This window comes from Hemicordylus capensis, chromosome 2 (assembly GCF_027244095.1).
Source record: "Hemicordylus capensis ecotype Gifberg chromosome 2, rHemCap1.1.pri, whole genome shotgun sequence".
NCBI classification, from domain to species: Eukaryota; Metazoa; Chordata; class Lepidosauria; order Squamata; family Cordylidae; genus Hemicordylus; species Hemicordylus capensis.
The window spans coordinates 279,866,009-279,892,340 of NC_069658.1; the positions used below are offsets into that span (position 1 = coordinate 279,866,009).

At 44.0% G+C, this 26,332-nt stretch overlaps 1 protein-coding gene across 3 annotated transcripts in view; it reads left to right on the plus strand.

Annotated features, from left to right (window-relative positions):
* The window catches only part of LOC128345691 (uncharacterized oxidoreductase YhdF-like), a 123,084-nt gene extending 102,082 nt beyond the window's left edge, over positions 1-21,002 (plus strand). Inside the window, exons 15-16 of one of the 3 annotated variants that reach the window (XR_008316586.1) lie at positions 17,379-17,443; positions 20,917-21,002. Coding sequence is in view for 2 of the 3 variants with exons in the window: in XM_053298029.1 (XP_053154004.1) it covers positions 13,960-13,968 (9 nt within the window). In the remaining variant the exon portion in view is untranslated. Of the gene's footprint in view, positions 1-13,959; positions 14,089-17,378; positions 17,720-20,916 lie in introns of those variants that run through there. The other 2 variants (XM_053298028.1, XM_053298029.1) reach the window with 2 other exon arrangements.
* Positions 21,003-26,332: the final 5,330 nt, after the last annotated feature.

The following is a 26,332-nucleotide window of genomic DNA, read 5'->3' on the forward strand; positions in this document are numbered from 1 at the left end:
CGTGATCTTGGAAGCCAAGCCCCTAATTGGTTAGTCAAGCATACTTCTCTTGGATTGTGGGGGTCTGTAGTCCAAATACACCCCATGGTATGATACCCTGGTTCCAGGAAAGTGTGCAAGTCTAGCTGTCAGCTTGCCAACACACTGATTCTGCCCCTGGCTCCTGGTTGGCTGGGAAGCATAGCTTCCTCCCCTTTGGAATGGGAAGCCAATCAGACTCCAACCACGGTGCCAGGAAGCAGCAGCAGACAGTACATTGTTGGTGTCATCTCTTGTCTTCACCTCTACTGTGCCCCAACATTCCTGTTAATTAAGCGTATGATCAGCAGCACCATTTACTGGTTGTGTATAGCCACTGCATTTATCCCCCTTCTCAGACCTCGGCTGAGTGCAGAGTAGCTATGTTGGAGGTTCCCCTCTTTCCTCCCTCTGGGGCCACAGTAATCCTCTGTTCAGACATTTGGTGGCTGAAGAACAGTCCACCTTCATTTCAAGCAGGATCTTTCAAAATTTGCAACTCTTTCTGCTTTGTAGGAACTGCCACTTTCACAACAATTTCTAGTGATGTCTCCAAATTCTTAAGCATTTGGTTCTGAGTTCAAATTGCCAAGTTCACAATGCTTGACTGTATTATTGACCAAGTACTGCTGCCACACATACCCCACCGCCAACCTTTTCTCCAGACTGGCATGCAAAGTGAGATATTGTGAGATTTTGTGTAGTCAACAGATAAGGTTGATAAGGTTCTGAGAAGTGTGAAACTTTCTATGTTAAACCTCTTCCTCTCACTGAAATTCCTATTGAATAGATACTTTGGTGAGTAAAGGAAGACCTCATTGCTCATGGATTCAGCAACCGCAGTTTCACATATCTGCGGTATTGGACATCTGTCCTCAGTATACGTGTGGGAAAATGGAGGGAAGGGTTACATTTGTATATCCACGGATTGAGGGTGGTCGGAAATGACCTTGGAGGTCATTTCTAGCCAACATTTTGTGCTCAGGAACCATTTTGTGGCTCGTTTTAAAAAGACCCACCCACCCTAATTTTTTTTACCAGAAATGGCAGAATGAGTCTCTTGGGGGGCACTGCTGGACCACTGGGGACCAGCAGAGCACATTAGGGCACTTTACTTGGATTTTTTCATGTTTCCCTTGGTTTTTCCTCATTTTTTGCCCCTTAGGAAATTAACCCCCAGATTTCCATTGCCTCAATGCCACAGTATTCGCATTTTCGGTATCCAAAATGTGGTGAGAACGGAACCCCTGTGATTACCAAGGTCCTCTTGTATTTTCTCTATTTAGGTCTATTCTCTTTTGCAAACGTTTCATGGTTGCTGGTCACCATTGGCTATTGATTGCTTGTTATATGTATATATCACTTTTCATTAAAAATGTCAAGGCAGTTTCCTATAGAAATATTAAAACAATGATAAAATTCAGTAAAAATATGAGTGATAATAAAAACAATAACAAAAACATATAACAAAATCATAAATGGCAATTCACAAAAGAGCACCAGTTTTGTTTTTTAAACACCCCTCTGTTCCTGTGTGTGTGTGTTTATTAGGAGGGGTAGGGTGGGTGTTGCATGTTTAAGCAGCTTTCTGCCATGGCTGTCGCTGGGAGCTAAAATTTCCAGGGGCTATATGACAAGGCACATGTGTGCACCATCATCAATGCATAAACCAACATTACACACCAAATGAGAACTCTTGGAAAACAGATATACTATCCCAAGATTTCTCTGAGAAGGCCTGGAAACACAAAGCCAATTTTTAAGGAAGCCTATGGGCATTTGTCCATCGCTGATTGATTTATTTTTGTGGTATAGAGGAATACCAATTATTAGTACTCAAGGCTCATCGAAGTGATCAGTTCAAACTATGCCCTGTTTATTTTTATGCAAAGCACATAGATACTGCTTTGGAATATATTCCAAGGTTGATTACAATTAAAAGCATACATACTTTACAATTACAGCTATTGAAAGTGGCAACTTAAAACTAAAATGTTTAAAGGGCCTGGTAAAAACAAAAGCCTTGATTTAGTGCCCCAAAGAAAACAATGTAAGCACCAATATAAGAGCTGCTCTACAGAGGGAATTGCATAAACAGAGTGCCACAATCAAAATGGCCCTGTACCTGCTGCACTTGAGACAGTGGGAGTGCCCAGAGGAGGGCCTCTCTAAACCATCTTAGGTCATGAGCAGGCTGATAACTCCTGCCTGTAGGCTTCCAGTGGCATCTGGTGGGCCACTGTGTGAAGCAGGATGCTGGACTATATGTGCATTGGGCCTGATCCAGCAGGGCTGTTCTTATGATAAAGTAATATGCCCCACCAATTGCTCTTTAGACCTTGTAGGATGGAGTTACAGCCCCAGTTCAAAGATAATAATTGCACAATATAAGGCAATGTTGTAAGAGAGAAAACCACATCCAAAGCTGCCATTGTTGGCAGGTCAGTGTGTCGTTACAGGGGAATGGAAATCAGAAATCTATTAGCTATTGTCCCTTCCGGCTGCCCTGCCAGCTCTTTGACCTTGGGGAGCAGTGCCAGCCTCCCACAGACTCTCACCTTGCTCTTCTGTAATGCCAGGTCTATCCAGAATAAGTCAGAAACCATCCATGATTTAATTCTGGATGAAGGGGCAAACCTGGTATGTATTACAGAGACTTGGTTGGGGGAGGCTGGTGGCCCAGTCTGGTCCCAGCTTCTTCCTCCAGGGTACTCTGTTGAGGAGCAGGTGTGGGGACGTGGGTGGGGAGTGGAGTGGCTGTGGTCTATAACAGGGATTCTCAACGTTGGGTCCTCAGATGTTACTGGACTTCAACTCCCATAATCCCCCGCTCCAGTGGCCTTTGGTTGGGGATTATGGGAGTTGAAGTCCAATAACATCTGGGGACCCAACGTTGAGAATCCCTGGTCTATAAGAATGACCTCTCCCTGACCAGCATCACTGTGGAAGTGTCTGACCATATTGAATGTGTGTATCTAAGTTTGGGGACCAGGGTTAGACTGGGACTTGTGTTGGTGTACTGATTGCCTCGCTGCCCGATGGAGTCCCTAACTGAGGTGATGGACTTGGTATTGGGTTTGGCACTGGAGTCTCCCAGGCTTGTGGTCCTGGGGACTTCAATGTGCACTTTGGGTCCAATTTGTCTGGGGCAGCTCAAGAGTTCACAGCGGCCATGGGCCTATCCCAAAGGGTCTTGGGACCGACGCACATTGCAGGTCACACACTTGATCTGGTCTTTCACTCTGATCAGGGTGGTGTTCCGTGGGTGGAGACTCCTGTGATTTCCCCATTGTTGTGGACGGACCACCAACTGGTTAAGGTTGGACTCATGGTCACACCCCCACCTTTGCAGGGGTGAGGGGCCCATTAGAATGGTCCTACTGAGAAGGTTATTGGATCCAATAGGGTTCCAAGAAGCCTTGGAGGGATTTCGTGTTGGCTCTGCTGGTGATTCTGTTGATGCCCTGATGGAGAACTGGAACAGCAAGCTCACCAGGGCGGTAGACATGATCACACCTAAGCGTCTTCTCCAACCCGCTTCAAAACTGGCCCTTTGGTATACGGAAGAACTATGGGGGCTGAAGTGGCAAGGTGGAGCACAATTGGAGGAAGACTCTACTCGAATCTGACAGATTACAACATAGACCACATTTGAAGATCTATGCTCTGGCAATATGGGTGGCAAAGCTGCGATTCTTTTCGGCCCATATTCCATCTGCAAGTTCATGCAATGGTTTCCCTCAGAGCTCCATATTGTCTCCGATGTTGTTTAACATCTACATGAAACAGCTGGGAGAGATCATCAGGAGATTTGGTGAAGGGTGTTATCAGTATGCTGATGACACCCAAATCTTTTTCTCCATGTCAGCATCATCAGGAGAAGGCATAACCTCCCTAAATGCCTGCCTGGAGGCAGTGATGGGCTGGATGAGAGGTAACAGGCTGAGGCTGAATCCAGATAAGACAGAGGTACTTATTGTGTGGAGTCAGAACTTGGGAGATGATTTTGATCTTCCAGTTCTTGATGGGGTCATACTTCCTCAGAAGAAACAGGTACACAGTCTGGGGGTGCTTCTCGACACAAAACTCTCCCTGGTGTCTCAGGTTGAGGCAGTGGCCAGAGGCTTTTATCAGCTTCTGCTGATACACCAGCTGCGTCCATTTCTTGAGATAAATGACCTCAGAACAGTTGTACATCTGCTGGTCACCTCCAGACTTGACTACTGCAATAAGCTCTATGTGGGGCTGCCTTTGTACATAGTCTGGAAACTGCAATTAGTCCAGAATGTGGAGGCCAGGTTGGTCTCTGGTTCTTCTCGGAGAGACCATATCACTCCTATCTTAAAAGATCTACACTGGATGCCGATAAGTTTCCAGGCAAATTACAAGTATTTGGTTATAACCTATAAAGCCCTTAACAGTTCGGGTATTTAAGAGAACGTCTTCATTGCTATGAACCACAGTGCCCATTGAGATCATCTGGAGAGGTTCGTCTGCAGTTGCCACCTACTCGTCTGGTGGCTACAGGCCTTCTCCATTGCTGCCCTGAGGCTTTGGAACACACTTCCTGCTGAAATAAGAGCCTCCCCATCTCTTACAACTTTAAAAAAGGCAGTCAAGACACATTTGTTCACCCAGGTTTTTAGTTAGATATTGTTTTAATTATGTTTTAATTGTGTTTTGATAGTCTTAATGTTTTAAATTTTAATGGTTGAAATGTTTTAATCTTTTTATTGGTTGTTTATTGTCTTATTTGTTGTTTATTGGTTGTTTATTGCCCAGAGAACTTGCATTTTGGGCAGTATAAAATGTATTTTATTTATTTATTTATTGTTACATTTATGTACTGCCTTTCATTAAAAACAATCCCAAGGAGGTTTACAAAAGTTAAAAAAATACAATAAAAATGACAAAATATTAAGCTAAAAAGATAAAACCAATCTAATTTAAAAACTATAAAATACAAACATAAAAGCTATATGCGAGTAAAACATATAGAAGCAGCAATAAAACAATCATGTAAAGGCCTGGATAAAAAGCCAAGATTTAACAAGCTATCTAAAAACTGTGATGGAGTCAGAGGAGTCAATGGCCACTGGGAGAGCATTCCAAAGTCTGGGGGCAGCAACAGAGAAGGCCCTGTCTCGAGTGCACGACAGTCAAGCCTCCCTCATTGTCAGCACCCGGAGCAGAGCCCCCTCAGATGACCTTGTCAAGCAGGCAGCAACCCTTGGGAGCAGGTGGTCCCTCAAGTACACTGGGCCCAAACCATTAAGGGCTTTAAAGGTCAAAACCAGCACCTTGAATTGGACCCGGAAACGAACTGGCAGACAGTGCAACTCTTTCAAAATGGGTGTGATGTGCTCCCACTGGGCAGCTCCAGATAAAACCCTCGCTGCCGCGTTTTGCACTAGCTGCAGTTTCTGGATATTCTTCAAGGGCAGCCCCACGTAGAGCGCATTGCAGTAATCCAGCCATGATGTGACTAAGCCTTGGGCAACTGTGGCCAGATCTGCCTTCTCAAGAAAGGGATGCAGCTGGCGGACTAGCAGAAGCCGTGCAAAGGCAGCCCTGGCCACCGCCTCCACCTGAGCTTCCAAAAGCAGAGCCAGGTCCAGTAGTACCCCCAAGCTGCGTACTTGCTCCTTCAAGGGGAGTGCAACCCCATCCAGAACCAGTAAAATCTCCTCATCCCAATTGGCTCTCCTACTGACCAACAGTACCTCCATCTTGTCCGGATTCAATTTCAGTTTATTAGCCCACATCCAAACCATCACGGCCTCCAACCCCCAATTCAGGACATCCACCACCTCCCTAGGATCAGGTGACAAGGAGAGATAGAGCTGAGTGTCATCTGCATATTGCTGACAACTCAGGCCAAGTCCCCAGATGACCTCTCCCAGCGGCTTCATGTAGATGTTAAACAGCATGGGGGACAAGATCCTGCGGGACCCCACAGGCCAGTGGCCACGGAGCCGAGCAGTAGGCTCCCATCACCACCTTCTGGACCCTCCCCCCAAGAAAGGACCGGAACCACTGCAACACAGTGCCTCCGATTCCCATACTCAAGAGGCGTCCCAGAAGGATACCACGGTCGATGGTATCGAACGCTGCCAAGAGGTCCAGCAGAACCAACAGGGATGCACTCCCTCTGTCTAGTTCCCAGTGTAGGTCATCCACTAGCGCGACCAAGGCAGTCGCAGTCCCATATCCGGCACGGAAGCCAGATTGAAAAAGGGTCCAGATAATCCATATCATCCAGGTCCCTCTGCAGCTGGGACACCACTACACGCTCTATCACCTTGCCCAAAAAGGGCAGGTTAGAGATCGGTCTATAGTTGTCCAGGTTGGAGGGATCAAGGGAGGGCTTTTTAAATAGTGGTCTTACCACCGCCTCCTTGAGGCATGATGGCATCCTGCCCTTCCTTAATGAAGCATTAATGATCACCTCCAACCATCTGCCTGTACCCTCCCTGGCAGCTTTTATTAGCCATGAAGAGTGCATGATGTCGCCCGCACACTGCACAGGATCTTGTCCACATACTCAGGCTGCACCAACTGAAAATAATCCAACACAACAGGACCAGATGGTACCAAAGGCACATCTGCCGGAACTGCCAAAACTCTGGAGTCCAGGTCAGCACGGATGCGAGCAACTTTATCTGCAGAGTGGCAAGCAAACGGATCACAATGGGCTGTAGATTATTCCTCCCCCATTACCTGGAGGGATGTGTGGAGCAATGTTTTTGCCAAACAAAACAGCTCTGTTTGTCTGCACTGAGCAGATGCAATGGAGGCAGAGAAAAAACATTTCTTCGCCGCCCCCACCGCCACAGAGTAGTCCCTAAAATGGGCTCTAGCCCGTGTTCGGTCGGATTCGTCATGACTATTCCTCCAGCATCATTCCAGCCATCGCCCGAGTCGTTTCATCGCCCTAAGCTTCGAGGAAAACCAAGGGGGGGGGGAGAGAGAGCGCATGTTGGCTATGCCCACTTTGCCATTTATTTGATATTTTATTGGTAAAAGAACTTCAGAAAGTACTGATATGTTTTAAGAACACACAGAATCTTCCCTTTTTGAAGGATTTTATCAATGATTCAGAAGCATCCTATTCAGAAGATAAAAACGAACATTTGCTGCCACAAACATATTGCTTTTAAAGAAGCAATTCCTAGATTAGAGTTCAGATTCTACTGAAGTTGAAATCAACAGGATTTAAGTTAGTGGTGATTAAGTTAAATCACATCTATTTGAATGGGGCTCAGTTGGTATGGTGCCTAGATGGACCTTTGGTCAAATCCAGCAGGACTTCTCTGAAGTTTGTATTGCTAATGTCTAAATGCAATTAGCAACCTGAGTGATTATGCTAACTGATTACTTATCTGAGTCCTCAAGTGATTCTTTGCAGGAACATGGGGGAAATGCACTTTGGGAAAAAAACCAGGATTCAAAATGAGGTGTGATTAGGCCTGTAGTGAAGGAACAGGGCATTATAGGCACTGTTCTTGTAAGTTGTTCTTGCATGTACTCTCTCTCTCCCTCCCGCCTCCATAAATTTATTAATTATTTGACATATTTATATACCACCCAAAACATATGTCTCTGGGCAGTTTACAATAAAACAGTACAAATTAAAACAAAATTAAAACATTAAAATAATTTAAAATTTAACACAATTTTAAAAATCGCAAGTCTAATTAAACGTCTGGGTGAACAAATGTGTCTTAACTGCCTTCTTAAAGCTTATCAGAGATGGGGAGGCTCATATTTCAGCAGGGAGTACATTCTAAAACCTCAGAGCAGAATGGAGAAAGTCTGTCTCTAAGTAGCCACCAGATGCGCCAGTGGCAACTGCAAATAAACATCTCCCAGATGAACTCAATGGATGATGGGGCTCAAGGGAAAGAAACTCTCAGACCCAGGGCCTAAGCTGTTTAGGGCTTTATAAGTTATAACTAGCACCTTGTATTAGTGGTAGAAAGCATGACTTGTCTCCTTAGCTAAGCAGGGTCCACCTTGGTTGCATATGAAAGGGAGACTAGAAGTGTGAGCACTGTAAGATATTCCCCTCAGAGGATGGAGTTACTCTGGGAAGAGCAGAAGGTTTCACGTTCCCTCTCTGGCTTCTCCAAGACAGGGCAGAGAGAGATTCCTGCCTGCAGCCTTGGAGAAGCTGCTGCCAGTCTGTGAAAACAATACTGAGCTAGATAAACCAATAGTCTGACTTGGTATATGGCAGTTTCCTATGTTCGTATGTATATTCCTATTTGGCCTGGAAACCTATCAGTTGCCAGTGCAGCTCTTTCAATATTGGAGTAATATGGTCTCTCCAAGATGACCCAGAGACCAACCTGGCTGCCACATTCTGTACCAACGGCAGTTTTCAGACTACGTACAAAGGCAGCCCCATGTACAGTGCATTGCAGTAGTCAACTCTGGAGTTTACTAGCAAATGTACCACTGTTCTGAGGTTGTTTATCTGCATCTGGTGTATTAGCCAAAGCTGATAGAAAGCACCTCTGGCCGCCACCTCATCCTGGGACACCAGGGAGAGGTTAGTATCCTCCAGCCTCAAAGGCAGGATGCCTCTGCGTACCAGTTGCAGGGGAGTAACAGCAGGAGAGAGGGCATGCCCTCAACCCCTGCCTGTAGGCTTCCAGTGGCATCTGGTGGGCCACTGTGTGAAACAGGATGCTGGACTAGATGGGCCTTGGGCCCGATCCAGCAGGGCTGTTCTTATGTTCTTATGTTCAGAAGCACTCCCAGACTGTGTACCTCTACCTTCTGGGGTTGTGTGACCCCATCTAGAACTGAGTTCCATCCCTGTACAATATGTACTGTATCTCCATCTTATCTGGATTCAGTCTATGTTTGTTATCCCTCATCCAGCACATCACAGCTTCCAGGCAGGCATTTACGGAGGCATTTATGCCTTTTCATTATGATGTTGACATGAAGATATAGATTTGGGTGTCATCAGCATACTGATTTGGGTGTCATCAGCATCACCAAATCTCCTGATGATCTCTTCCAGCGGTTTCATGTAGATGCACTGAAGTGTTGTAAATGATTTGTATTCTATTTTATTTTTAATGGTAAAATGGTTGTTACAATCAAACATTTCCCATAGTTTTAATATTTAAAAAGTGTGTTCTCCCCCATCCCTTCAACCAGTTTGTTCTCACACTTGAATGTGGCAGAATGTAGGGGACAGTGGCGTGCAATTGTGTGTGTGTGTGTGTGTGTGTTTGTAGACAGAGTTTAGCAAAGATTTTCCTTTCCTAGATTAGGCAGCTTCTGCTGCTAAGAGAGGCTCTATTAGAAATAAATGGTGCTGCTTGCTCAGTCGTGGAGCCTGCCAGGTCCTGAAAACCATCACACTGTGATGTCCCAAGTCTTTTTGCCCACACCCCCAGTGTTTGTCTGCAGAAATCAGTGTTAAGTGTGTGGATGGTTTGTGATTTGGAACCCTAGGGATTCCAGATTCTTTCCCTAGGATCCTATGGGGGTTTTGAGGAAAGATGGTTTGTTTGTTTTTTTTAAATTAAAAATTGCCCACTTGCCCATCTCAGAACAACACCTTTCAAACACTGTCCAAAAATGGCCAAAAAAGATTTTGACCCAGAATCCACTGCCAGCCACAGTGCCTGCGCTGAAGGAACCTCATTGGCACAAGTTGGTCTCTCATACACAATTATGGCTCCTTACGTTACTTCCTAGCATTGCAACAGCTGCCACAGCAGCACCCTTCACAGCAAGCATAACCATAAGCTCAACTAGAGCAACTTCAGCCACATTTTGGCTCAGTACACCTTGCAATGCAGATTGCAGAGTAGACCAGAGCAGTGAGTGAAGTACAAGTTAGTTTCAATGCCAGATGTGAAACTCACAATAGCAATCACCAAGTGAATATCACACACACACACACACACACACACACACACACACACACCCCTGTGACGGTTCATTTCTCACCACAACACTATCTCACAAACAAACCAAACTCAAGGAAGGAAGGCACCCAAGTTCTGCCTTTGTCAATCTGAGATCCAGCAAAACCAGCAACAATAGCACAGCATATTATACTTAGCACTGAGAAACAAAAGCCACAAAACCAAACCACCTTTCCTCCTGTCCTGATGTATCCTCTTCAGGCACATTGTAAGGGCTATCTTTGCTTCCCAGTCCCTTTGGATACATTTTGAAATTCCCTCATTTTGTGTTTCCCCCTACCTCCCCCCAGGTAGGGGGCACAGTTGCCCATGACAACACTTGATTTGTATGGTAACAAATCAAGCCCTGCTAACTGGACAAAGAGGCACCATTTACCATGGTGATTCTCTTTATTTAGCAGAGGGAGAGTAACTGGCCCTATCCACCCCCAGCATAGTACCTCCAGTGACTGTTGCTGGTGTCTATCTTATGTTTCTTTTTAGAATGCGAGCCCTTTGGGGACAGGGTTCCATCTTTTTTATTTGTTTGTTATTTCTCTGTATAAACCACCCTGAGCCATTTTTGGGAGGGCGGTATAGAAATCAAATTAATAATAATAATAATAATAATAATAATAATAATAATAATAAATAATAGAACCAAGAAGCAAGGAGATCGCAAGCCAATCAGAAGTCAGTACCAGAAAACCAATCAGCAAGGGAAAAACAGACCTCCAAAATGACAGTTGAAACATTTCAATCAAAATGGTCTCCCTGCCCCAAGCTCAAAACAGTCCCTTTACTTAGAGGGTGTTCTTTTTTTGAGCTTGAAATGCCCGAAATGGCCTGTTTTGAGTTGAAACATTTTGCTATCGAAATGTTCTGCACATCCCTAGTTTGGTATTATGGCATTAAAACTTAACAATGTTTTACTTGTTTCATTTTAATGAATTCTTAAAAACAAATATATGGATTTATTTGCAATATTAGGGTTTCAGTTTTGGGAAAAAACACAGTGTTTAAATGTGTACAAAATTTCATTTCAAAAGTCTCCAGTAGAATGGGCGCTCAAGCAGCCCTCGTCCTCGTCGTCTGGGTGAATAAATCAGAACCATAATCAATTCACCTGGACAGGAGAAATATGTTCTGCAAAGGAGTTGTGCTACAATCTTCTTCACCATAAACATAAGATGCGAAGACTGCTGAGAAAATACGACCTTTGTGTGGAGATTATTATGTTTATTGCTAATTCATGTATAATGTGTGAGTAGTAACTTCTCTTTAAAAGTATTTATATGTAAATTTTCTCTTGCATATCAAACTTTTATTTTATTTACATTTTATATCCCGCTCTTCCTCCAAGGAGCCCAGAGCGGTGTACTACATACTTAAGTTTCTCCTCACAACAACCCTGTGAAGTAGGTTAGGCTGAGAGAGAAGTGACTGGCCCAGAGTCACCCAGCTGGTCTCATGGCCGAATGGGGATTTGAACTCGGGTCTCCCCGGTCCTAGTCCAGCACTCTAACCACTACAGCACACTGGCTCTTTGCTAAGGAACTTTCTATAATGTTTTCTTTTCAGCTTGCTACACTTGCTACACTCCAGAACTGAACAAAAGACCCTGGAATAAGCTGCATTCATTTCTCCATTTTAAAATCTACTGTAAAGTGATCTGTTTATTTACATGACAGAAACAGATACCTATTGCAACCCGCAGTACACTTTCCACCAAGCTTCCCTTGAAAGCAGGCTGTCTTTTCATATTTAGCTCCAGCGTTCATTTTCTGAAATGGAGAGAACCTGTGTTACTTATTTCTGGTTGTGGGTGAATGAATAAGCACTGCCGCTGAATAAGCCCATTTGAATGACCATTTGTCTTTTGTTATGAAAGTGTATGAAAAGGCAGAAACAGAACATGAAAAGAAGAGGAGCGATAGAAGCAAGTATAAAAACTCTTTGAATGAAAGAGAGAGAGAGAGAGAGAGAGAGAGAGAGAGGAAGGCTTATATAAAAGCATCCTATTGCAGGATTCCATATAAAATTCACAAATAGTTTTTAAAATGGACTATATTCTCACTGAATAAAAGTTTCTAAACTGGGAAGCTATGGTCTAAAATAAAAATAACAGTATGCAATGTTTATCTGGAACATTTTCAACACTCTCCAAGTATTTCATTGACCTTCATATATTAGACTGCAGTACTGTGCATACTTATACATACTGCAATACTATGCATATTTATACAGAGTTAAGTCCATTGAACACAATGGGTAACCATGAATAGGACTGTATTGAGTAAAGATGAATGGGATTACACTGTTAGTAGTCCTAACTTTAAAAGCCTAAATGGTTTGGAACCAAACGGACCACCTTCTATATATGTACTCTTGTACATTTGGTTCAGAAAGCCTGCTTCAGCAATCCCCGTCAACTTCAGTGGGTGGGCACAAGAAACAGGACCTTTTCAGTTTTGGCCCCAACAATTTGGAATCTCCTTCCATGCTCCCATCACTAATATGCTTCCAAGGACATGATGGGAGACTTGTCTCCTTAAAGATGCCTTTGTGGGGAAGCTGTACCAATAATAGTATTGTTTGGTATTGGTTTGATTATTTATATATCTATGTTGTTGCCCACTTTGAGTTTTTTAATGGAAGAAAAGCAAGATAGAATTGGGAAAAAAACCACATGTTGACAATTCTGTTAGGCAGGCTAAAATTATTACCCACCAATAAGCAAAAGAGGGACTATCTCTTTCCCTTCTACATTATAACATCCCATGATCAAATCTGTTAGCACCATACTGCAGCAGCCGTCTGATTTAATATCAAAATGGGGACTCATTGCTTTCACTGTTCAGACCCAAGCCCTACTTCAGACATTGCTGCAGAAACAGGGAACGAAGAAGTGTGAGTCTGAATCATGTGTTTGTTTGTTTGGTTGGTTTATTTATTTATTTATTTAGGGGGGGGCTTTATAGAAACACTTTAGAAAATAAGTAAAACAAGGTCCCTGCCTACAGACTTACTATTAAATAGGCAAAATACTATTTCCCCTGGTTGTTAGTAATGTTTGACCTGACTTTGATTACATTGGTTGACTTTAGATATAGAAATTCAGTATTAGATGCTCCTGGGATTACATTAGTTCCCCACCTCAATATTACGTTTAGTCCCTAAATTCTGACTTCATGCTCGTCTGCATCAGTTGAGCTATTGCTTCCTGTATGTATCTAAGAGCAGCTCTGAAACCGCTCCCTCTTTATCTTTAAAGTGTTTCATAGATCCCCCTCTATTAGAATTTTCTTGTTTTCCATTATTTGATTTTGTAATGTCTGTCCTGCAGGACAACTTCCTTGTATTACTCAGGGCAAGAGAAAATTGGCAAAATTTGGATCGCCCTTATAATGCTCTGCAAAATAAGGGACCATGGTATGGTTGTCTTGAAGACAAGTGCTATGGTACTAATGAAAAACAATGTGGGGGGTGCTATTTGTCCAAGCAGAAATAATTGTGTGAAGATGGGGAGTAAATTAAAGGATGAGCCATACACTGCAATCTGATGAGCTGCTGTAATGTAAATAAGTGAATTAATCGGTGCAGAAGTTAGTGTGGGAGTGGCTTCCAAAGTAGATAATCCCCCATTTAAAGGGCATGCATACCCTTAAGTATGCATACATTTACTCAGTTATGAAAAACTATTTGTTTATCCTTTATTGTAATATATCCCAGTCCCAAGACACACACACACACACACACAAACACACACACCACAACCACCACCTTCCCTGGGCTTTTAAAATGCAACGCAATCTGAGATACCATTAATAACTGTCCAGTGGATAGAGATTTTTTTTTAATTTCCTTCATCTGATCTGGGTCTTTGATAAATACTACAGACAAACTGAGAGCTGCAGGATCAATCTTGACAGTTCTTCAATAAAAGGCTGTGTGGTTCTTCATCAGTGTCTTCCTTTCAGTGACAGCTGCTTTGTTCTTCTTCCGTCAGATTTTCTAGTTAACACATCAAAAGTGTATCTGTGTACATGCAGCACTGAGAAAACAGTTCAAATAGGCAGAAGCTTCACTTTTAACTCTTCCCTGCATCTCCACCACACTCATCACAGAAGGCAGAACGGCTTGCCTGGTGTCAGAAGGTGTTAAGCGGCTTGGCGTGGAGCGCTCTGAAGTGTAGCACAAGGGGAATTATCATCTTAAAACACAAATTGGTCAGTCAATCCACTTACTGTCCAAAATTAGCTTTCTTCTGAGCTAAATGATATCATTAAGTGATATGAAATGCTCAGTTCTTAACACCCAGACCCTCGTATCGGGCTCACGGGGGAAAGAAAAGGCAGATACTTGATTCAGTGTGGAAAATTGGTCTGAGATGGGTGCTGTGATGTTGGCAGTCGACAAAAAGATCAAACCACTTTTAATGCTCAGGTGTGAATCTGATTCCATGGGTGATGTTTAATAGTTCCTACAAGAGAAGCGATTTGTCCTAAGTACCGGATAAGACTTCCTTTGCATAGCGTAGGCTCTGTCTATCAAGACTATGTAGTAGGCCTGCAGTCAAATATTTGGCTGGAAATTTCAAGCCAATGTCAGCATTTCTCACATCTCCAGTTCCTGGTCAAGTGTCCCTTTCCTCTCTGCCCATTATGCCAATTCCTATTAAATGGCAGGGTCATAGCTCAGTAGGAGAGCATATGCTTTTAATTCAGATGGTTCCACGTTCAGTTCCTGGAATCTCCAACTGAAAGGACTGGGTAGCAGATGATGGGAAAGGTCAATGCTTGAGAGCATCAATGGCCACTGGCTGATATCCTCACTTTTTGCATACAGGCAAAAGAAGCATGTATGCAGCAGATGCGTTCCTACTTCAGCAGTGCGGGCACTTGTGTTCAATGGGGTGGTTTTCACCATTCTCTGCCTCCCTCTGAAGTGCACTGCACATATGTTCCTGAGGGCAGGGCATATTTGTGATTTGCACAGAATGCTTCCAGTGGAAGGGAAGATCAGTGAAAAAATCCCCCCTCCCCACATGCAAGCACCTAAGCCTCAGAAGCAGGAGTGCATTGACTGCAGGCATGCTTCTTTTGGATGCAAACACTCAGAATGTTTGTCAGGGTGTCAGCCACTGTCAGAGTTCACAGTACTGACTTAGATGGATAAATGGTCTGACCCAGGCAGCTCCATGAGGAGCAGATTAACACATAGGCAAGACAGTCACTTGCATGGAGTGGCAAATTATGAGAGGCGGCAAATTCGGGGGTGGGAGGCAAGTTAAATTTCTTTTAAAAACCCTCTTTTCAGCTGCCACTGTGAGGTGGGGATGGTAGTGGAGACAGGGGGGTGGCCGGTGGGCGGTGAGGGGAGACGGAGGCGGGGGAGGCAGTGGCAAGAGCTGGTTCCCTGAGCCCACCTGTTGCCCAAATGACAGGTCGGGCCATTTTTCACCTATTCCGGGGCTCTCTGCGCACACACATCCACTTTTCATATAGTGAACCTGTATGGTGCCAACAGTGTGCCAGGTGTTGTTCAAAAGAAGTATGTCAGATTGTTTGTGTGTGCCTAATTTCCAGCACTTATGAAAAGTATTCCCCTTTTCCACAGCTGTAGCATGCACTGCATTCAGATCAGCATGGCAAGAGAGAGCTTAGCTTTCCCTCAATTATGATAGGCTGTCAATCTGGGTTTAAAAGGTGGCCAGAGGAGCACATTTCCTAGTGTACATTTGTTTGTCAATAATGCTGCATGTGCTATCAGTAACCTCTTGGCCATGCTGTTCATTCTGTCAATATTTCATAGCCCTCTAATGGTATTATATGACTGACTAATGGGAATGGCCATTAACAGCACTGATGCAGTTTGAAAATAGCAATCCATATTTTATGGACCAGAAAGAGCCCAAACCTTTACCTTAGATCTTAGTGAGAGTGAAGAGGACAGCTAATGTGAATGAAATATACTTTCTCCTTGCTGTCCCCCCCCTCATAATAAAGACCACTCTTGCTGGGTCTGCAGCTTTACCATAACAGATAATAGGGTTTGTGGGGGGCGGCGTGAGGCAGGAGAGGCTTTCCTTTCCAAGCACCAGCTTTACAGATTTGCATCTGCTTCTGAAAAGTGCAAGAATGCCTGAAGAATTATTGTCAAGGAAAGGCCTGGCGACAGTTATGGGAATCCCTAGCCAATGGTAGTGGAGGGGGTGGGGATCAAGAGAAAGGCAGGAGAGGAAAATCTGGCTGGTGCTGAGTGCAAGTGGCAGAGCTGGTTAAAATTGAAGAAATACATGGTATGGTTTTTCTATTCGAGTCCCTTAAAAGTCTATGGTAGGGGTTTCCAACCTGTGGTGTTCCAGATGTTGCTGAATTCTAATAGCCAACATCCCCAGGCACAATAAACTGTAGTTCAGCAACATCTGGAGTACCACAGGTTAGGAACCACTGGTCTATGGGATTCAACAGGGGGTGCATTTCCCCATATAATCATGGAATTTTTGTCTGAGTCACCAGAAATACAAGAATTATAGGTAATTGCCCATCATTCCCCCTTATCCCCCCCACCCCACAATTTAATTTGGGGTGTCATTAGATAGATTTTTCTTCTTCACTAATCTGAATCTAGATCTACAATTTGGATTAGGAAGCAATTTCACCTCACATTAAAAATGATCTAGTTGTCCTGAGGCTCCCTTGTGTTCTTTAGCTTGCATTATGTGCTTTATTCCTCTAGCACTATTATTCAGCAGGTACCTTTACTGTTCATTATTTTATTATGGAGTGCCTATCAGCACTTCATTGTTAAGGGCATGTGCTAACATTCTACGGTTATAAACAGGATGTGGGGGAGGGGATTACCCTTTTCAGCTTATATTTACTGGACAGAGGGTCAGATTGTCTTGAAAGTCCCCATGTTAGAGCAAGTCTGTTTGAAGATTAGCCATGTGAAATTTCAGGTGAAAAAGATTTTTTTTAAAAAAAGAAAATGGCTCAGTTACAATTCCTTGAAGTAGAGCTCATAAAAATGAGTTTGACAGCTTCTTGACAGTTGTCATTTGGGCAACAGTTTTCTCAGCGCTGGGGCCATTTTTATTTGTAGCAGGGATTCTCAGCGTTGGGTCCCCAGATGTTATTGGACTTCAGCTCCCATAATCCCCATCCCCAGTAGCCTTTGGTTGGTGATTATGGGAGTTGAAGTTCAATAACATCTGGGGAATCAACGCTGAGAATCCCTGATTTACAGGGCTGGCTGCATTGCATCAGAGAATGTAGAAGCACACCTGTTAGCCACACTTGAACCTTAGGGGTCTTATGTTTTTAAACAACAACAAACATTTAAATGTCTTATTATTTCCTATGAGTGGTATGATGATTGCTGTCACACATGTTCTCTAATGTCTGCCTTCCCCCTCTGTCTTAGGTAGCAACAAGGAGTAGCCAGGCATTAGAGGGCACTGAAGAACTCAGTGGGGCTGCCCTTTCACTGTAAGTTTGTCACCTTGATCTGGACTGTGGGTAATGAGAGAGACTTTAAGTTTATATGTTGTGTGGAATTTTCATGATTCTGCTATAAAGACACTGGCATCTGTATGCTCTGAATCATTTGGTTGGCTGTGACAACTGGCCATTGCTTGATTTGGTTTTCTGTGGAGCTGAAAAGATTTATTCCTTCTCACATTTACAGGATTCTGCTTAGGAGTTTTTGGAATGTATTGTTTTGTTATAATTGTGAAAGGAGGGATTCAGAGTGTAGTGATTAGAGTGCTGGGGTTTGCTTTTGAAAAGCTTTAAAAAAAAATCTCTAGTGAACTATAAAGGTAGCTGTGATCTTGGGAAAGTCACTCTCTCTCTCAGCATAACCTACCTAAGAGCAGGGGCATCACTAGGTATTTAAAAGATCCTAAGAAAAATTAGATATTCACTAGGGCTTACTTCTGAGTAGTCTGGACAACATTGCACTGCATGTCATAATATGACAGGTGAGAGTTTTCCCAGAGACATGCTGAAATGAATGACAGAGAATGGCCTTTGCAATACATTGATTCCCTCTGGGTCGTAGAAATTCAATGCATTCCTATTTACAATGTATGCCTTAATTTGGCTGATCAGAAAGTTTTATATTTAACCTTTTCAAAATGTGTTGCAATTCAAGAGACAAAAAAACCTTCCAGTTTAACTTGTTATGTTAATGGCTTACCACATCTACTAAAGCACAAAGCACTTTGTGCACATCTACAGGGGCAGTGAGTGGGCACTTTAAATGGAGGGAGGAGGGTCTTACCTATCCCTCTGGCGCTCCTCCGCCATGGTGCTGTCGCTTCCAAACGGCTGCACCATCTCGACAGATTAGCCACGTTGCGGGGCTTCCTGCATGGGAACAGTTCCTGTTCCCAGCATCCTGCAGTTGCTGTTGTCACTTAAATGGTGTCTGCACACGCACATATGCCATTTACGTGATGACAATGCCCATGGCATGCTGGGAACAGGGAACTTCCTGTTCCCATGCAGGAAGCCCCTGGCGCAACTTGGCTTATCTGCAGAGACAGTGTGACCGTTTGGAAGCAACAGCAGTGGGGCGGCAGAGGGGTAGGTAAGACCTGCCTCCCTTCATTTAAAGCTCCAGCTCATCTGTGACCGAAACATTTTGGCCGAGGGAACTTGACCATTTTTGCACCTCAAATTAGAGGCACCCAAATGATTTGTGCACATCCCTACTTAATACACTCATTATTTAGGCAATATAAACATAACACAGCATCCAATACTACCATTAGTTTAATCTTCAACACTGCTTTGAAGCTTAGATGACTGGTAATGGCAGAATGGTGGACCTAACTTCCAGATTTGTCTCTTCACTGGAATACACACATAGACTGCATGCAGGTGAAGCTAGCATTACATGTTACAATTACTCAGCAGGCAACCAAGACCATCCACATAGAATGAAGCGACCTTTGGAAGACCAACGCCATACTCTAGACCAATTTTGAAGTGAGCTTGAAGACCAATAACATGCTCAGGGCAAGCTACCACTCTGTGATTAAAAAAACCAACAACACCCTTCAGCACCCTTCAGCAAATGTCGGGGGATCTCCTTGAAATCTAATTGTTAGGCTATGCAAAACTTCAGGGTCATATTCAGGTTCAGCTTGCTTCCACCCCATTTGGCTGAGAGCAAATGACTACCAAGGGAGGGGAGGAAGAGTTGAAGCCAAGAAAACTGGGCTGAACCTGTTGACCCCTTGAAGCTTTGCTTTGACCCAAAAGCTCTGAAGTAGGGATGTGCGGACCAGTCCAGAGGTTCGGGGGTTTGATCCGGAGGTTTGGGGGTTCGGGATCAAACCAAACCCCACCCAGGTTCCATCCGGACCGGAACCAAACCACCAGACCTCCTTGTTCACTTTTTCTAAAAAGATTAAAAATAAATTTTAAAATACCTCCAGCCCCTTCAGGGGGCTTCCTGGAGGCTTCAGGGGGGTCAGCGAAGGTTTCCCCTCTCCTCGCCGGCCTCTTAAATCACCACCGCGGCTGGGTAAAATGATTCTTTTTGGCCTGTTTGGGCCTCCTTAAGTGCCCACGGTGGCCATTTTGGCCACTGCCGTGCATGCGTAAATGGCCTCTGCAAGGCCTGGCATGGCCCACGGCCTTGCAGAGGTCATTTGCGTATGTGCAATGCCAGGCCTCACAGAGGCCATTCACGCATGCATGGCAGCAGCCAAAACGGCCACCCCGCGCACTTACAGAGGCCTGAATGGGCCAAAAAGAATAATTTTACCTGGTTGCAGCAGTGATTTAAGAGGCTGGCGGGGGAGGGGGGACCTTCTTGGGGGGACACACCCCCACAGCCTGCAGGATGCCCCCCATTTATTTATATATATATTTTTTAATTGCAACCCCACCTTGACCGGGGGTGTGTGTGTTTCAATGGGGGCTGGACCGAACTTGGCCGGTCTGGTTCAAGTCCAATCCGGACTCAAACCAAACTGGGCCAGACAGTTCCCTGCACACCTCTACTCCGAAGTGAGCGCAGGCTTACTTCTTTTTACTGGGAATACTCTTTAACATAAAATGTCAGGTGGTGGTTTTTTTGCATGTAATGCAGAACTGCGGGTCCAATGGATCAACGGTTCCGTGCCCTACCCCCCACCTCTGCTCTCCCATCTGAATTTGGATGTACTGGAGAGCAGTATTTCAGAGAGGAAGGGGAGTTGGCTGTGTGGGATTCCTTCTTCACTGACGGACAGCCTGCACAGCCAATCACACTGGAGTTGAGGGAGGAGCTTCCTCACTCAACTCTGGTTCCACAGCAGGCAGCCTGCAGTTCTGAATTCAGACGTACATCAGGCTGCCTAGAACCTCTGGGTATCTAAGAGAGCGTCTTCTTCACTACCAGCCCCACCGCCCATTGAGGTCATCTGAGGAGGTCTGTCTCCAGTTACTGCCAACTCGTTTGGTAGCTACACAGAGACGGGCCTTCTCGGTCACTGCCCCGAGATTGTGGAATGCGCTTCCTGCTGAGATACAATCCTCCCCATCTCTGGCAATTTTCAAAAAACACCTTAAAACCCATCTTTTCACCCAAGCTTTCTCAGCTTCCTGAATTTTTTGGCTTTTAATGTTAAATTGTTTTAAAGTTTTTTGTATATGTTTTTAACTGATTTTATACTATTGTTAACCACCCAGAGATGAAAGTTTGGGGCGGTATACAAATTTGATAAATAAAATAAAAATAAAATAAAAATTGCCCCTCCCCCTGCTTGTGTGATGGCACAGCTTTAATCTGGAAGTCAGTACAGTCACACCACTGCAGTGCTACTCTGGATGGCAGCCCCTTGTTTTAAATGTTGCATGCACGTGTTACAGCAGTCACCCTCTAAGAAGAGTAATTCTGCCTAAGTGTGAGAGAAGGGCGAGTGGATGGACTTTTGCTGACGTTCAACCTGACGTTCTGTATCCAGGACCCTCCATTTGATGGCCGTTTTCACTTTGTCACTGCCCATAGCAAGGAGGAGAGATGCGGAGTGGATGGACTTTTAAGTGGATGGCTGCCACCCACAGTTTTAAAAAATTGGTGTATTGAAATATTTAACTTTTTTTTAAAAAAAATGTGCAGTCTGATTAATTAAGAGAAAGTAAATGGCAGCCTGGCTGCTCATTAAAGATGCTGAAACATTAACAGTGTGCACAGAGAAGGTGGAACTGCTCCACTGTTATTTGGTCTCTGATTTCTCACAAAAGGGGGACTGTGTGCAGTCTCACAAAATCAGCATGCATGGGTTCAGTCTCATATCTTATTTCGACTGGGTTATTAGCGAAGTAGATTGTGAGAACTCTGTGGATGTAATTTATTTATTTATTATGAGATTGAATATACTGGAGGCAGTGATGGGCTGGATGAGAGGTAACAAGCTGAGGCTCAATCTAGATAAGATGGAGGTACTTATTGTGTGGGGTCAGAACTCAGGAGATGATTTTGATCTGCCAGTTCTGGATGGGGTCACACTTCCCTAGAAGGAACAGATAAACAGTCTGGGGGTGCTTCTGGACACAAACCTCTCCCTGGTGTCCCAGGCTGAGGCAGTGGCCAGAGGTGCCTTTTAGCAGCTTCGGCTGATATGCCAGCTGCGTCAATTTCTTGAGATAAATGACCTCAGAACAGTAGTACATCTGATGGTTATCTCCAGACTTATCAATCAATCAATCAATCAATCAATCAATCAATCAGTCTTTATTATTATGGTCCCAGACCAGCACAAGAATAAAGAGCATACAGGGCATGTACATCACAATAGCCAGTTACTGCCCTACAATAAAATTGTGTGTTATATAATTAAACTATAAAATATACTAAAAGGTAAAAGCAGGATAGCTTAAAAAAATAAGGGAAAGCAGTTAATGACTAATGAAACTAATAAAACAACTAACTAATATAAACAATTTGATGCAATCTATATAAAAATAGGGCTACAGGGGAATACAACTCTAACAGAATGTCTAATAAAATGAAGGTAAACATAGTTAAATATATAAGTACATATATAACTATAAGTTACAAGCAATTGAGATAGTAAAAATATTTAAAAAGACATGTTAGAATAAATTGGTCAGAAGATAAAATCACAGGTTATGGACTGGCAGTCAGGGTCTGATGGACCTTGCATGCTGCTGTGCAAAACCTAGCAACATTGTACATGAAGGTTCGCTTTTCGTCCGAGAGCAGCATCTTACTGTAGACTTGACTGGAGCGGCCAGGGTAGCTGCACAGTAGGGAAAGTATGAGCTTCTCCCAGCTATCTTTATAAAATGGACAATTCAAGAGTATGTGGTCAGTGGTTTCCACCTCCCCAGAAGCACAGGGAAAGAGCCTTTCCATAAATGGGGTCTTCCTGTATTTACCTTCCAAAACAGCAGATGAAAGGGCATGGCAGCAGGCAAGGGTGAACGCCAGAGGCGTATCTAGGGAAAATAGCGCCTAGGGCAAACACTGAAATTGTGCCCCCTGTCCAAACATCTGCCAGCCATCTTTCAGATAACTTTACCCTAATATCAGCTGAAAAATACAAGTCAAGCTCGTTAATCTTTTAATATTTCAAAAACTATTTAGCAGTGGACGTAGCCAGACCAAAAAATGCTGGAAAACTACAAATTTCAGTATGCTGGGGCTCATGAAATACCCAAATACTATGTAGAGGTGTACTTGGAAAACTAAACAGAAGTGCCTGTCTAATTCTCTACTATGCATTTTAGCATCACTATTACATAAGTTTTAAAAATAAATGGAGAATTTGACTCTTCCCAGATACTCTGAAAATAATTAAAGGATATGCAGAGTAAACTGTATCACTGCTTGGAATATATTCTAGTATTTCAGAAAGACAGTTTAAATGAGAGAAGGAGAGCAAAAAACTCCCAGTTGGTCTTAATCCTAAGGATTTCACACTGATTCAAAGACAAACTCACCATTAATAGCCATATTATTAAGACATCACATTTAACTCACTTATCACAAGAAGCTAAGTAAGAGCCAATGAATACAATCCTAGCTCATAAGCTTCAGCTCAGTATTCACAAGCCCTGATTCTCTCTCTGTACATAGTGCCAGTCTGAATATGTGTACAGTGACTTATATTATGTTATTTTTAAAAAAATTACCTGTAGCCCAGGGGGCTTCCTAAAGGCCGTGGGGTATCTTCAAAGGTCCCCCCTCCCCTTGCTGGCCTCTAGGGCCTCACAGGGACCATTTGAGCATGTGCGGTGGCCATTTTTAAAAATAAGTTTTGTTTTGTTTTGTTTTTTAAAAAAGGCTGCTGAAAACAAAATGGCCACTGTGCATGCACAAATGGCCTCTGTGAGGCCTGGCATGGCATTTCAGTGGTCTTTTTTTTTTTTAAAAAAATTAATTAAAAAAAATGGCTCCCCCCTTCAAGTGGCGCCTGGGGCACGTGCCCTGCCTGCCCTACCCTAGATATGCCACTGGTGAACGCCCTTCTGTGGCTTGGTATTTCCAGCTGGGTCAGATATGTAGGGGAAAATACCGTGAACCTAGAGCTGTCCGAGGCCTGATAGCCAGGAACCATACTTAGATCAGCCTGATGTTCTGTATCCAGGACCCTCCATTTGATGGCCGTTTTCTCTTTGTCACTGCCCATAGCAAGGAGGAGAGATGGGGAGAGGCCCAATAGTTCCACTTTATTATTGACTGCCCGCTTCCATGAGGATTGGATATTGTCCCACAGTGTTAATGGGGCTAGACCCTGTGGGCAAAGAGCTAGTTTGAGCCAGTGATTGAGAACAGTCATCCAAACTTTAGCCTCAACTTTCATGCCAGTTTCCAGACACAGAGTGCCATTGGAGATACAGCTAGGCAGCTGTAAGGCTGCTCTTAGGAATTTAGATTGGACACACTCTAGTATACTAAAGTTAGAGGGGGGACCTGGATTAGAACCATAGAGTAATTGTGCCAGTGGCTTGGCTTCATATAGTCTGAGTGCTGTAGGTACATAATGACCACCTCTAGTTCGAAGAAACCTCAAGATGGCAGTGGTGCTCCTCTGTGCCACTCAGGCAACGTGTTCACAGTGGGCCTTTCATGCGCCAGAGGCTTTGAAGACCACCCCCAGATATATAAAACAGGTGACCTGTTCAATTCTGTGGGCATCAATACTCCAACAGTGGATCTTTAGTCTTATAGTGAAGGCCATAATCTTAGCTTTTTGGTAATTTATTTCAAGTTGTTCATCTTTGCAATACTGTGACAAAGCTGTCAGTGCCCTTCTGAGACCTACTGGGGTCCTTGAGAGGATTGCAGCATCATCAACATAGAATAGGATGGAGATGGACCTTTCAGCCAGCTTTGGAGGGTAGAAATCAGGGTCGTTCAGGCAGCTCACCATAGCATTGATGTAAAAATTAAACAGAAGTGGGGCTAGGATACAGCCTTGTTTGACTCCCTTCTGGGCTGGTACAGGGTTCGTGAGGTGTCTGTGAGGGCTACATCTCACTCTGAGTGTTGTATCAGTGTGGAGGGTACGGATCAGAAAAAGCAGACGTCGATCATTCAATCTTTTCCCATAGCTTAACTCGAGCGATATAATTAAATGCAGCCATGAGTAGGGTTGTGCGTTTTGCTTTGTTTTCTGTTTTGTTTTTGGCCCAAATCCGAAATACCCCCGTTTTGTTCTTTGTTTGAAACCAGTCAACCCGAAACACCCCAATTTTGTTCTTTGTTCAAAATTGCAAAATCCAAATCCGAAATGTTTTGGATTTTAAAAAATGGCCCAAGGGAAAAACTAGTGGGTGGGGGTGGTAGTGCCCAATGGGTGGAAACTACCACCCAAATTTCAGAGGAATTGGGCAAAGGGCTGGGTTTTGGTGAATATTTGAAGTATAGGATTTTTCCCATAGGGAAGAATGGAGGTTTCAGCAAAAGTATAGCTTCATGTTGGGGGGGAAAGGGGTGGCCCAGAGCAGAGTAGGGTGGGTGGTAATGCCCAGTGGGGGCAAGGAAGCTGCCAGAATTATTTCAAAGGAATTGGGCAGAAGGCTGATTTTTAAAGAAGTAATGGAGTTTGTGTGTCTGTAAAGTTCTTCCCCATAGGAAATGATGGACCCCCATAATTCCTGCCCCATAACTGAACTTGGGGGGCACCAGGGTGGCCCATAGTGAGTGGTGGTGTAGACCACATAGGGTGCCAACCACCCCTGTGGGTTGCTAACCCATGGGGTAGTGGGTTCTGTTGTTTCTGAGATGTTTTGAATGTAGATTCAGATTCTCTGGTAGCATATGAGAGTGGATTCATAGTTTGTCATTGAAAATCTCATATGCTACAAGAGAATGTACACTCAGAACACTTCAGAAACAACAGAACCCAGCACCCCATGGCTTAGTAACCCATGGGGGAGGTTGGCACCCTATGTGCACTACACCACCACTCACTCCCGGCCACCCCAGTGCCCCCCAGGTGGAGTTATGGGTCTGCTGAAACCTCCATTATTCCCTGGGGGGGACCTTAAAGAAGCATAAGCTTCCAACAATTCCTAAGAAATCAGCCCTTTGCCCTATTCCTTTGGAATCTGGCTTGTGGCAGGCACCCCTTGGGGCACTGCCACCCAACCCACTGTTTTGCCCCTCAGGCCCCCTTTCTGCACCGAATCTGCCCCAAAGACATTTCAACTTCAGAAATTCTTTAAAAACCAGCCCCTTTCCCAATTCCTTTGGAATCTGGGTAGCAGTAGGCACCCATTGGGGCACTACCACCTGAACCACTCTTCTGCCCCTAAAGCCCCCTTTTTGCCCCCAATCCACCCCAAATAACATCAACATCACACATCAACAACAGCAGAGCTTTGGAAAAAATCAGGCAGATTTACAAAGGTCATGCACATTCACATCCCCCCTGCCTGAAATGCAATTGATCCACACACAACAGTGTGAAACAACAACAATGAAATGCACACTGCCCCACTGGCCAATGAGGGTAAAATGTACCCTTAAATTTGCTTAGAAGGAATAAGGAGGCAATTGCCAGCAGATCAGCCCATGCTTTTGCTGGCCAATCTGCAGGCTGGAAGTGCTGGAAATTCAAACAGATGTCAAAACTAAAAATGGAGACTGAAGGAGAAAGACTTTCTGCGATTGCAAAATGGAGTTCCAAAACAGCCGAAACAACAAAACATTTCGTATCCGAAACAGGGACATTTTGTTTTGGCTACAACATTTTCTGTTTTGAGCACTGGGTGTTTTGTTTTGGCTACAAAACAGCTGAAATGGCCTGTTTTGTTCACAAAACGTTTTGTATCCGAAATGAAATGCACATCGCTAGCTGTGAGGTCTATGCCTTGAGGTCAGCGTACAGGGAGGAGGCATTATTAGAG